The 13,958-nt window shown below is 39.9% G+C and overlaps 1 protein-coding gene across 3 annotated transcripts in view; it reads left to right on the top strand.

Moving 5' to 3' along the window:
- Positions 1 to 13,958, top strand: part of Muc16 (mucin 16) — a 179,377-nt gene that overhangs the window by 111,306 nt on the left and 54,113 nt on the right. For all 3 annotated transcript variants that reach the window (XM_011242634.1, XM_011242636.1, NM_001378248.1), the window contains 12 exons: positions 609 to 733; positions 894 to 961; positions 2,866 to 3,038; positions 3,507 to 3,542; positions 5,032 to 5,156; positions 5,249 to 5,316; positions 8,482 to 8,654; positions 10,419 to 10,454; positions 11,807 to 11,872; positions 12,560 to 12,681; positions 12,780 to 12,838; positions 12,964 to 13,136. In XM_011242634.1, coding sequence (XP_011240936.1) covers positions 609 to 733; positions 894 to 961; positions 2,866 to 3,038; positions 3,507 to 3,542; positions 5,032 to 5,156; positions 5,249 to 5,316; positions 8,482 to 8,654; positions 10,419 to 10,454; positions 11,807 to 11,872; positions 12,560 to 12,681; positions 12,780 to 12,838; positions 12,964 to 13,136 — 1,224 coding nt within the window. The remainder of the gene's footprint in view (positions 1 to 608; positions 734 to 893; positions 962 to 2,865; positions 3,039 to 3,506; positions 3,543 to 5,031; positions 5,157 to 5,248; positions 5,317 to 8,481; positions 8,655 to 10,418; positions 10,455 to 11,806; positions 11,873 to 12,559; positions 12,682 to 12,779; positions 12,839 to 12,963; positions 13,137 to 13,958) is intronic.

Raw genomic sequence — 13,958 nt, 5'->3', positions numbered from 1 at the left:
TTATGATACATATGCAACTATAGAATTCCTTTACAAATAACATTTGAGTGCTTCTATTTGTTGTATAAGTAACATCTAAGGTCCTGTCTTTCTTACATCTGCACTTCCCTCTGGCCATAGTGAAATAATTTTTAATTATTTTTAATGCACCGTGCTCTCTTCCTTCATGCATTTACCCAATCTACTGGGAGTGTTCTGCCTATTGCTTAGCTTCAGCAACTCTTAGCCATGCATTTCATCATAGATGAAATAATGATTTCTCCAAAGAGCTTTATTCAGTCATTGGTTGTGTCACTCTTGTGATTCTCCTGCCTGCCTTTCTACTAGTTTCTACTGAAGTGTAATATCTTGATAACTTCCCTGGCTCCAACATTAGGAGATGGTATCCTATTCATCTTCGGACCTAAAGAGTTTGCCACAAACCATTTCACATACTAATCATCCCTTGATGAATGAAGAACAGTAACAATTTTAATGTTTTATTAGGTCTACAGTGTCTCCTGCTACAAATACTATTATTCTAACAATGTCACATAGAATTAATTAGAAGCATCCTTGTTCATTGCCAGTTCTAAATCTGGACATCTCTCTTCTCCCCTCTGTTACAGGCAACGGTACTGTCATGGTATCCATTACTCTCAACTTCACCATAACCAACTTGCATTATACAGAGGAGATGGGGCATCCAGGTTCCTTGAAGTTCAACTCTACTAAGTGGACCTTACATTATTGGGTGAGCCCTCCCAAGAACCTCAGCAACTCTACCTTACAACTCCATTGCTAGGCCCCATTCATATTTTCTGTTAATCCTGTTTTGTTTTTTTGTCTGTCTGTCTGTCTGTCTGTCTGTCTGTCTGTCTGTCTGTCTGTTTGTTTGTTTGTTTTTCCATCAGCTTGATACCCTGCTCAATAAGACCAGTATTGCCCCACTCTACTCTGGATGCAGATTGGCTTCACTCAGGTGAGACCCCAACGTAGAGTGAGCTGTTATAAAACAGGCACCAGAGATCATGCACTTCTAACATCACTTTTTATCATCCACCCAGACACTGACACTTCCTTCCTGCCCAGATAGAGTTTAGGTTGAACAGTTAGTTAGTAACTTACTAATAGAAATTGTTAACTGTAGAAAATTCAAGTGATATTCTCTATAAAATGAGGGTTCTCTTAGAAGAATTGAATATTCTGTATACAGTAAAAGTAAAATATTTTATGGAAGGTTAGGAAGATGGGCCATTTTAAGTTTGTGGGTCCTATGTTCTCTCTGCCACAGGGCAAGCAGAAAAAGAAGAGTTTGACTGTGCTTACCCCACTCTCCAGGGTGAATATGGGCTGTAGAGAAGCAATCAGACACCACGATCCAGGGATGTAGAGCACAGTCTCAGACATGGGAAAGCCAGAGCTGGCTCAGGTCTGCACAAGGCTGGGGCTATGGGATTCTCAGGCTCTGGGACATCCAGGAACCACTGGGAGTCACAGAAGAGCTGAAAACAAAGTGGGGGCCTGTGGGTTGGATCTAGCCTGGGACCAGGGGGAAGGGGAGCTCCATCTAGTACCACAAGCACCGTCCTTGGCTTGGTGGGAACAGGCTTGATGGTGGTTGTAGCCAGGAGTGCAGAAAGGCCTCCTATGGGAGATTAGACAGTGACTCTGTAGACAAAGGCCTTCTCCATAGCTCCACACAGGTGATCCCAAAGAAAAGAGACAGTCTGTGGTTCAAAACAATTTATTATCATGGTGGAAAGTGGATGTGTAAAACCATATGCCTCTTCTCAGGATGGACCTGAGAGTAAGTACTTTTGCAGGGAAGAATGTCTGGGAAGGAAAGCTTATTGGCTATGCCCTCCAGGGCAATAGGTACCGCAATAACATGGAGATCTCTGTCCTGAGCCTATGTGACCACAGGTCATGTCTATTTTATGTGAGAAGCATGGCATGTGTTCCAAGTCAGGAGTATGGCAGGGAGCTGGGAGTCACCTAAGCCTCCAGATGTTTGTCCACTGAGTCTCCAGGTCTCAACCTGCTCTACCTTACCGAACTTCCTGGCATGGTTTTATGTCCATAGGTCATTTGGTATAATGCTTCTCATAAAAGCATGAAAAACTGAAGTCACCCTCAGGAAACCATATAAAATGCTGATTATGGTGGCAAACATTTGTAACTCACTTCTAATCTGGCAAACAAGAAAGGCCCTGATTCAACAATGTGATTGAACTGACTCCTGGAAGAGATAAGCAGATCATTGGAGCATAGTGCTTTAGCTTAACCTAAATGGCAAGCCTAGGATTCTAATGAATGGCCTTATCTCAAAACAATAAAAAGGGAAATAAAAAGCAATGCAGAATGTAGGGCTAGTAAGATGGCTTTCGTGGGTAAAAGCATTTTCTGTGTAAGTTTGATGACCTGAGTTTGATTCTCAGAACTAACCTAAAATGCCACATGTGGTGGTATACAACAGTAATCTGGCCACTCCTACAATGAGGTGGGAGGCAGGCACCCAGGAATAGTCCCCAAAGCTTGCCAGCCATCTGGCCTACAGTATGGAGTGCAACAGAAGCAGAACAAGGGAGACCCTTAATCATCAATGTGAAAGAGCTGACTCCTGGAAGCTGTCCATATATGCCATGTTTCTTGTTTGATCTCACTCACACAGTGAGTGTTGTGTGTGTGTGTGTCCCATACTGATAGGGGGGGGGGATTATTTCTGACCTCGGTATCCAAAAGCTCAGATGACAAATGGAGACCCACTTTCAAACTTTATAACTATCTCCTTCACAATCCTCAGCATTCTCCTGTGTGTTTCTGCTTTCAATTCCCCAATTGCTTAAAACCTCATTATTCCGATCTCAAATGTTTTTCTGACAGGTCTGACGATCATAGAGCAGCCACAGAAGTTGATGTCATCTGTAACTTCCACTCTTACTCCATGAGTCCTGGAGTAAACCAAGATCAACTATTTTGGGAGTTGAGCCATGGGACCCATGGAATCACCCATCTGGGCCCCTACACCCTGGACCAGAACAGTCTCTACATAAATGGTGAGAGCCCATGCTTAAGCAATGATCTTTTTTCTGTTTGGAGTCTTAAGTTTTGCTCAAGTACTTACCAATTCATCCCTCTTTCTAGAATGATCTTTTCCCCAATTCTCCTTCCTTTTGTGTCTGGATTCTGATTCTGTTTTTATTGTGGTGATTCAAAACCACCATGGGTGATATAGTAGAGTGCTTGCCTTGCATAAATAGAGATATGAGCTCCATCAGCATCACACAGTTCCACTTTTCAAAACCATTTCCCAGTTTATTGGCTAAGAACAAGTATAAAACCTTCACAGCCACAATGGCCAGCTCTACCCACCTTTGTTTTCATTACCCTGTTAGTCATCTCTTCCATAAATATTCCTTTTCACTCTCTTTCCCTCTGCTTTTACGCCATAGACTCTACATTCTCTTTTACCCAGAATCTTTGATATTTGTCCTTAAGTTTTTAATATTTTTTTTTCTTTACAGGTAATAGTTTTGGAGCTGCAGCACCAAATACCACCAGTGAGTATTTCTGGCTGTCATTGCCCAGGCTTTGCCTCCACTTTCAGGAAACCCTCATTTTTTTATAAAGAGCTTTGTACAGTCATTGATAGAATTTTATAGTCATCTACTATATTTCACTTCCCTTGTCAAAAAATTGGAAGACTCTGCTCTGTTCATTGTTGAATAGAGGAGGGTATCGAAGAACCTTACATACATACACAATGCATGCTACTTAGAATAATAAAGACAGGATAGTCTTAAAGACTTAAGAGTCATAAAATATTCCCTTTTCAGATCCTGTCAGTCTAACAGTGTCCCATGGTTAGGTCTAGAAAGAGCTTTGCTGACTGCTTTTTTCCAGGCTTGAAGCTTCTCTCTTTATCTGCTACTCAACCAATGAATCTATAAGGAGGAGAAAGAAAGGAGAAGAAAGAGAGGCAAGGAGAGTGACAGGGAGAGATGAAAGAGGGCTGGGAGGAAGGGTAACATAGAGAACAAGAGGGAAAGAGGGTGAGAGAGAGAGGAAAAGGGAGAGAGAGGAGAGGAGAAGAGCTGGAAAAGTGGAAGGGAAGAAGACAGAGAGGGGGTGTAAAAAACTAGGTGTCTTAGTCAGGGTTTCTATTCCTGGACAAACATCATGACCAAGAAGCAAGTTGGGGAGGAAAGGGTTTATTCAGCTTACATTTCCACATTGCTGTTCATCACTGAAAGAAGTCAGGACAGGAACTCAAGCAGGTCAGGGAGCAGGAGCTGATGCAGAGGCCATGGAGAGATGTTCTTTACTGGCTTGCTCAGCCTGCTCTCTTATAGAACCAAGATTACCAGCTCAGAGATGGTCCCACCCACAAAGGGCCTTTCCCCCTTGATCACTAATTGAGAAAATGCCTTACAGTTGGATCTCGTGGAGTCATTTCCTCATCTGAAGCTCCTTTCTCTGTGGTAACTCCAGCTGTGTCAAGTTGACACAAAACTAGCCAGTACATTAGGGGACGGATAAAGTAACAAATAGAGGGGACAAAGGAACAGGAAAATTAGGGGATGTTACACAGTGGAAAAAGGAGAGAAACAGCAAGAAACAAAGAAGGACAGGGAGAGAGGAAGAGAGAAACAGGTGGATAGCAAAGAGAAGGAGAATGGGAGAAGGAAGGAAAGTAGAAAAGGAACAGAGAAATAGAAGAAAAATGGTAAAGGACAGGAGACAGGGGTACAAAAAGATATTAGGTGTCACTAACCCAGCTTGAGCAGATAATGTGAACCTTTCCCTTCACAAAGCCAAACATTCATATTTTTACCAAAAACACCTATGGAGAAGGTGGGAGGATGGAAATGATCTATCAGGATTTTCCATAGCATGGGCACCCTTTCTGGCCTCTATTGTTGACTCCATTAACAAGTCATCTGTAAGTATACTGACTTACCCACTATAAAGAACATTAATTCTCCCCTATCCCCAAATACCTACGGTCATGTCAGCTTTAGCTTTCTCTCTTTCTCTCTATCTGCCCAGCTGGAGAACTCAGTGAGGAGCTGTTCACAGTGAACTTCACCATTAACAACCTGCGCTACTCAGCTGATATGAGTCAGATTGGCTCCCCCAAATTCAATATCACAGATACACTCATGCAGCACCTGGTGAGCTAACTGACTCCCCTTAGTCCCTTCCATCCCCTTCCTAATGGAGATGTCTACCTGTAACCAACTCTGTCTCCCTTCTTTCCTTATAGCTCGGCCCTTTGTTTCAGAGGAGCAGTCTTGGCCCCCTATACACAGGCTGTAGAGTAGCCACTCTAAGGTAAGACATGTTTTCCACTTGCACCTTCCCTCTCCTACTTGTTATACAGCTTGAAAGCTCTTGGAGTTGTGATGACTGGCATGGTTAGGATTGATGTCTACCTTTTTACTTTGTCTTTTAATGATTTTGTGCAATTGAATGTTTTATAGCAATAGGGTACTTACCTATAATCCCCCAGGAATAGGCTTGTAGCATGGCTTAGCAATAAAATACCTGCCTAGAATCCATCAGATATTGACTTGAAAGATGGCTTGGCTTGAATCACTTACCAAGAATATATAAGACCCTAGTTTTGATTCCAGTATCATAAAGATATTAAATTGTTGTAAAATAAAAATTTAAAAAAAAAAATCCATAAGTCCAAGGCCAACCTGGTCTCTATAGTGAGTTCTAGGACAGCCTATCTATATAGTGAAACCCTGTCTGAAAAAAAACAAAGCAAAACAAATACTTTAAAACTATCTAGCTGACTGACTAGTGAGTTCCTGGATATTTTCTGTCCCAGTGCTGGAATTATAAGAACATGTGGTCACACTGCACTATTTTTTTATGTTGGTACTTAAGAATTAGAACTCAGGTCTTCATTTTCTTCCTAATAGGTTGCCTTGTCCAGCCTTGATATGAGGGTTTGTTCCAAGTCCTATTGCATCTTGTTATACAACATTTGGTTGATATCCTTGGGAGGGTCTTTTCTGAAAGGAAATGGTTAAACAGTAGATCTTAGTGAGGGGGAAGATGCGGTCATCAGGAGGAGTGGAGTAAGACAAAGCTGTGGTTAGGGTGTACTGTACGATAAAATAAGTACAAGAAAGAAAGAAAGAAAGAAAGAAAGAAAGAAAGAAAGAAAGAAAGAAAGAAAGAAAGAAAGAAAGAAAGAAAGAAAGAAAGGAGGGAAGGAGGGAGGGAGGGAGGGAGGGAGGGAGGGAGGGAGGGAGGGAGGGAGGAAGGAAGGAAGGAAGGAAGGAAGCAAACATTTTTTACCCTCCAACTCATTTTCTCCTCTTTTGGTTCCTTTTTAACAGCAGTAAAATATATTTAACATAAAATTTGCAGTCTATATTAGCTTCAGATTACTCTAATGACCTACTTGATACAGTTAACTTATAAAAAGAAAATTTGGGGTTTTCTTTTGTTTGGATGGATGGATCTGTTGTTGTTGTTTTTGTTGTGTTGTTTTTGTTGTTTTGTTGGTGTTAGTGGTTCTAGACATTTTAATCCAAAATGGGACAGATCTACAGCTTTGAGCCTCTGGCAATAGAAGCATACTGCCATGCAGGTATGTGTGAAAAGAAAAAAAATGTCAGAGCCAGGAAACAAAATAGGATGAATGTTAAAGTCCAGTGTTAACCTTTAAGGACACACTGCCAATATCCTAAAGATATTGTGAGGTCCCATCTCCTAAAGTTCCACAATATCTCTTTATTACAGCAGCCTAAGACCAAACTTTTAACGAATGGTCCAAACCAAGCTTTGAAGACAAACTGTCCACATATATTGTACCTTTTCAGTGATTTCTAGGTAGAGAGTGAGCTGGTGTTAAGTAACTCCATATTGTTGTGTAATCATCGCTGTGCTCCATTTCTGAAACTTTACCTTCCTAAATTGAAACTCTCCCTTTAAACATTACTCTCCATCCCCAATTCTAGATCCTTCGACCTACCATTCTGCTTTTCATACCTGTGCTTCTTATGACTTCTTTATAAATGAAATAAAGCACCTTTCATGGCTGGTTTTTTATCCTCAAAATAATGTGCTTCAAGTCTAAATTCATCTGTGTTGTAATATGTCAGAATTATATTCTTTTCTAGGGCCAAATAGTATATCACTTGTATATAAATGCCATGTTTTGCTTATCTGATGACTAGGACTTTGGGTTTTGCATGAGGTCAGGCAAATGTGCCAAGTTCTGGAACTTCACTGTGGCAGGAAAATGCAAAATTGCCCTATTCCTGCCCTCATGCATGCTGCATCCTGAAAGAAACTTGCACAGATAATACATGATTTCCTAAAGGGTAACTAGTGCTATAATGGGAGAAAGATGAATTTCAACTTGTGAAGTTCAGAAAAGCCTGCTTGTTTAGTCCTAAAACATTGAAGGAGGAACGAAAATAAAAAGAGGGTGGAAAAGAAGATGGGAAAAAGAAGAAGGAAGAAGGGAAAAGAGAGATGAGAAGAGTGGAATATAATATGATCCTATTTTGGGGGGATATATGAACGAACATATTCTCACCCCAAAGAAGGAAATGATGACAGACCAAAGTCACTCTCATCAATGTCCAAATTGGTAAACCAATTACTTTATTGGGTTATATATAGTAGTATATTTAAGGAGTTTGTTTTAGGACTATGTGTAACTCAAAAGCAGTCACATTATTACAAGCCCAACCCAACAAGGATAGTAACTCATAAAAGCATTGACAGTGGAGCCCTTTGTGAAATATGAAAGTGGCAGAACAGGCTGAAGTCTCCTCCCTTCTGCATTCCTCATTGCTTGTAAAATTTCATGGACTGAGAAGTCTGGCCAATTTGATATATTTTCAAGGATTTCTGATACATCTGCATTCTTTATTTTCTGTTTTTACTTTGAGCCTATAATGAGCTTACCAGAATAGAATGTTTCAACGTCAAGGAAATTCCTGCAAAACAAGGAAAAGAAAGATTAGAATAAAAAATGAAAAGAATGAAGGAGACTATGGTAGGGAGGGGAAGATGAAAGAACAGAAGAAAAGGAGGGGAGGCAGAAGAGAGTGAAGCATTAGGAAAAAGAGGGCAAAGAAGGAGAAAGGAGAAAAGGGGAATGAGATAAGAAAACAGGAGAGTAAGAGGAGAAAGAACAGAAGAAAGGGAAAGGGATCATAGAAAGAGAAAGGCCAGGACAAAAGGGAGAGTTAAAGAGTTAGAAAAGAAGGGGAAGAGAAAAAGAGGTGAAACCAAAATTGGGATAATTTTGTAAGTAACCTGAGGAAGGATGCCACGAATGAAGCTTTCAGACAAGTAAACACAGGTGTGCAGATCCCAACTTGAGAAAGTAAGTGAGTAGGGAAAACAGCAAATGGCATCAATAAAATCAGACTGTAGGCTATAAGTTGTGTATGGTGACCACAGATGGAGAGACAGCAGGAGGTCTGAATGTCCTCAACATGCACCTCTTCCTCCCCAACTCAGGTCAATGAAGAATGGTGCCCAGACCCAAGTAGATGTCCTTTGCACTTACCGCCGAGTTTTCAACAGTCAGGGACTGCCTGCCAAGCCAATTTTCTATGACCTAAGCTGGCAGACTCATGGAATCACCAAGTTGGGTCCTTACTCCTTGGATAAAGACAGCCTTTTCATCAATGGTGAGCATCTTGCATCCTGACCTGCTGGAACGCCTGCATACTACAAAGGTTTCCAATCGCCAGTTCTTTAGGGAGATCATTGAAATTCAATCCAGGTTCTCATCCAAAAACCCTATCTGTATACTAATAGACTCCTCCTTGACAACATAATTCTACATCTTGAGTGTTTTGAATCTAAGACACGAGTCCAGTCATCACTGCCAAGATAACACTCTAGGCAAATACTTCACAAATGTCTTTCTTGAAGAATCAAGAGGGAGCATTTGTTTCAAACCCTGTGGTCTTCTCACCTTTATGCTGGATTAAATTCTCTCCTGGGTTGTTCTTTTATACAAGGAAGAAAAGAAGGCATCAGTGTATCTAATTTCCTAAGCTTTAGATATTACATATTAGCATAAAACTAAGAAAGGACAGAATCTAAGAGATATGCCCTGTATGACATTTTAAGGCATAACCATGAAAAATTGATCAAAATCATTCCCCTTTCCCTTCCCTTCTCTCCCCTTCCTTTCCCTTCTCTCCCTTCCTTCTTCCTTTCCTCTTCACTTTCCCTTTCCTTCCACACTTCCCATTTTCTCTTCCCTTTATTCTCTACCTTACATTCTCCTTGGTTCCCCTCCCTTCCCACACTATGCCCTCTCCTATCCTCTGCAACATATAAATAGTTCTTGAAAACTAAGTGAGGTCACACTTAAGTATCACCATTGCCTCATGTATTAGTTAAAGTTTTCAATGTTATGAGCAAATACCTGACAAGATAAACTTACATGTAGAAAGGTTATTAATTTCACTCTATTTCCTTCAGTATTTTTGCCTTTTTAAAATGAAAGTAATAGGGGTGCATGTTGTTTCCTTTCTTCCATAATTGGGTATAATTGCTAATGTTGATTGCCAATTTGACTGGTCTTAGAATCACCTAGGAGACAAATGTATGGGTTTGTCTGTAGAAGAGTTTCTATGTAGAATTGTGGTGGAAAGATCTGCCCTAACTGGATAACAAAGGGATACATTCAAATACAATAATTTAGAAGATGGATCCTAAACCAGTGGGTGGTTCCATATCAGGGCCTGTGACAAAACGCAAAGGAGAAACCCATCAGAGGACTTGCATCTATCTGTCTCTGCACTCTGACTATTGGTGCTATGGGATCACTTTCTATTTTAACTCCTGCCATAATGAGATTGATTTTCCTTGAACTGGAAACAAATTGGTTAATTTGGTATTCTAGTTGACATCCACCTCCTTCATTTTTTTCATTGAGAAAAAAAAAAAACCACTTTTTTGAGACCCAGCTTATCAATTGCACTCCAGTCCTGTCAACATTTAAAAAAATCTACTATAGAAAACATCTTGTCCCCAGCATCAGGAACATTTGAACATTGTCCCAAAGTAAACTGTAGTGCATATTGATTTGTTAACTAATATATGTTTCATTTGGAATTAGGGTACTACACATAGTAAATGTTCAGTAAACAATAACTAGATAAGTAGATGGTAAACAAAGGGAACACGATTGTGTGGATAACTGCATACATGTGGTGGGTATAAAAGCATAAACCTCTTATTGGACTAATTTTTTAAGAGTGAAGTCTAACTGAAATACCAAGAAATTGTCCATATGACATATAACTCAGATTGGCACGTAAGTACATGCTCAATAAGTATACATAAGTGATGTGTCAAACTGGGGTTCCCACATGGACCATGGCAAAATGTATGGGACTACTTTTCCCTTTCATTTATGTATGACTTTTGTTTCCTAGGCTACAATGAACCTGGTCCAGATGTACCTCCTACAAGTATGTGTCTGTATCAGTAAGCATTTTTGTCTATGTATGTATCCTTGCTCACACACACACACACACACACACACACACACACACACAGAGAGAGAGAGAGAGAGAGAGAGAGAGAGAGAGAGAGAGAGAGAGAGAGAGACTCACAATCATGCTTCAGAATAAACCAGCCTCCCAAGAGAGGCTAAAGTCTTAATAGATGAATAATGTTGAATCCTTGGCCTCTTTTTCAGATCTTCATACCTAGCATTATATTTCTGAATTGTTCACACCATTTAGGTTAAAATAAGAAATTTAAACAAGAGTTAAAGAGCAGAATTCAGATGTGACTGTGTAGTCTATCTCTCCCATTAACAAATGCTACTGTGGTATCATGAAGTAGTGACTTCATTCTCAGGTTCTAAATTATGATAACTACTTAAGTCATTTGGGATTTTTAAAAATGCCTTTTGGAAATCAGTAACCTGTTCACCTATCTTTTCAACTACCTACTCTTTCATTTTCATAGCCATTCCTCTTTTCTGATACCACATTTCATCCACCCAGCAATCCATTCATCCACCTGCACTTTTTATTGTTCATCTTCTTATAATCTTTTCATCCTTTCTGTTGTTTTCTATATCCAAACATCCACTTATTCATCCATTTCTCCTGTCCTTTATTGGTTGCCCTTCATTTGCTCTATCCATTTGTCCATACATACATACATCTTCACACTCATCTGTATACTTACACATACACACACACACATACAACACACAGACGTTTGCGTGTGTGTGCCCATGTGTACATCTGTTCACCTACCTATGTATTTGTCAATCCATTCTCTCATAAACTACACATCTTTTGTCCAAATATTGTTTGACACTCATTTCCCCTGTATTCCTTTTATTATACATCTATATGTTTCTCCAGCCACCCTGTGAACAACCTAGCCATCCATCTTCCTATCTGTACATTCATCCATCTACTTTACCATCACATGTTCACACCTTTCTTCTGTCTAGTTATCTGCCTATGATCATGCTACTTCATTTACTTGCACTTCTTTCCTTCTGTCTTGCTTTACCTCTTCAGACTCTGATTTTATTCTTCTTAAATTCTGGTTTGACCTATCATTTATATACTCTTCTTTACAATCACCCCATTTATACTGTGCATTCACATTCACCTGTCCTCTTTGATAAGCCTCTCTCCTTTTAACTACTCTCACTATTTTATTGATTTAACTTATAGCTTTTTCTTAAACTTCCATTCACATGATTGGTATTCCATTGGTCTGACTCGAATCAATGTTGTTAGGGTTGCCCTTTCAGAGAGCTCTGTCCATGCCTGACATCATACCTTTTCCACAGCTCCAGAGCCAGCCACCACTATCTTGCCCTCCCCAACAACATCTTTGCAGCCAGAGTCCAACACAGGTATCTGAGAAACACTTTTACTTTTACTTGATAAGAACCCTTTGTCCTACTACTCCAACAGTTGTCACATAAGAGCTAGGAAGCTTAGGATGTGAAAAGCCTAGCATAAGGTTCATCACTATAAGCACAAAGATCAGAACAGCAATTGAGTTAGATACTTGCTATCGTGTAACCAGCATGTCTGTGAGGTAGACAGATATTTACGATAAAATGAGGGGGTTTCAGAGGGAGATTCAGCTGGCATAATTGAGAGAAAGGGTTAATGAAGAAAATTTCCACTGTACTGTTATTCACTAAATGAGTAAGAATGAAGTGTGGGTGGAAGGGAAATTAATTCAGTAATGACTACTGTCATAAACAGTATGTGCATGCAGATAATTGTTTAGACCTTAGTTTGCATGAAGAATAAGGCTTATCACAGAAATGATAGTCAGCAACGGCTGAAGGTCAGATAAACCAGATTTAAAGGAACGTCAGTGCTAAATTAAGACGCTCCTGCTTAGGATAGGTAGACAAATCAGTGGGTAAGGTATCTGGCACACAAACACAAAGACCCAGCACACATGTAAGTGTTGCATAGTAATAACAGTTCATATGACAGAGCACATGGTCTGATCAGAATAAGATTCCAGTCTTGTCCCAATTAAATACTCAGTTGTATGTATGTACCCTTTTGTCATCCTCCAGTTATGTGGCACAAGCCGGAAACCTTCACAATCAACTTCACCATCTCCAACCTTCCATATTCAGTAGACATGATCAGTGGCTCAGCCATATTCAACTCCACTGAGAATGTCCTACAACGCCTGGTGAGAGCCTCATCCTGAACCTCACCTCCCTCTGGAATTGAGTTCACCTTCATTCTCCACTCAATTGCTTAGTCTGTTTTCTCCTTTTCCATCCATAGCTGGGACCCTTGTTCCAAAATGACTCCTTCAACTCAAGTTGCAGACTGACCTCCCTCAGGTGATTCCATTTTCATATAATTGACCAAGAATTATCTCTTCTTTTGATCTTCTACCATTTTTCCTTCCTTGGGTTTTCTATCTGCATTAGGACCTCTGCTGAATCTCTATACCTTTCCCTTTAAGGCCTGAGAAGAATGGGATGTTCACAGGTGTGGTTACCACCTGCACCTACCAAAATGACCCTGCACATCCTGGAATGGACATACAGGGTCTATACTCAGAACTGAGTCATCTGAGCCATGGAGTCACCCAGCTGGGAAACTACACACTGGAGGAGCATAGTCTCTATGTGAATGGTGAGCATGGTCTGTGTTGTGCTATCTGGTGTCCTTAGACATCCTTTATTTTCTCTATTCCCATATGTTCCTAGTGGTTTTTATGTAGGCCAGCTTTTTTTTCACATTCTTGGTTTTGGTTCAAATTACCGAATCAGCACACACAAAAAGCATAGAGGGTAAGATAGTTTATCACACTGTACAAAATATCATGGAAGAGAGTCACCTGAATGCTGGTATTCACCTCATTAATTGTTCACCCATCTGGAAATCTGGAACATAGGACAGTCCTGCCCAGAGTTAGGGTATATCATCTCTCATGGGCTAATTCAATCGATGAATTCTCTCACCATCAGAGTTTGTCTCCTTGGTTATACTAAATTATCAAATTTATCATTCATAGTAACCACTACACCTCATGAGATGTGTAAAATATCTTAGATCTTCATTACTCCTTTTAATAAATAAAGAGCTTAAATTACCAGGTATGACAGAGGACAGCATAAACTTAGAAGAAGGGAAGTTTGTACCTGATCTGAGTCTTGGTGTCCTGAGTTTATATCCCATCTTTTTCTTTTACCCATTGAAGGGACCTATTTATGGTTTCCCTATTTAAAATTCACAATGTATGTGCCTAATTTTGTTGTCCAGTCAGCATTTATCAAAACTCTACTGAAAGATAGACCTTATTCCTGGCACCATAGATGAAATAGTTTCATTGCACCATACCCAAATGTAACCTATAGTTACATTTTATTTATTTCACAGCATATTTTATTCAGTAAAATAAGTCTTTAAATTTAAATGGATAAGACAAATAGCAATTAAACAGTTATGTGTATA

The sequence above is a fragment of the Mus musculus genome, chromosome 9 (genome assembly GCF_000001635.26).
Source record: "Mus musculus strain C57BL/6J chromosome 9, GRCm38.p6 C57BL/6J".
In the NCBI taxonomy this organism is placed as follows: domain Eukaryota; kingdom Metazoa; phylum Chordata; class Mammalia; order Rodentia; family Muridae; genus Mus; species Mus musculus.
The sequence above is the reverse complement of the archived record's forward strand: the minus strand, read 5'-3'. Positions and strand labels throughout refer to the sequence as shown.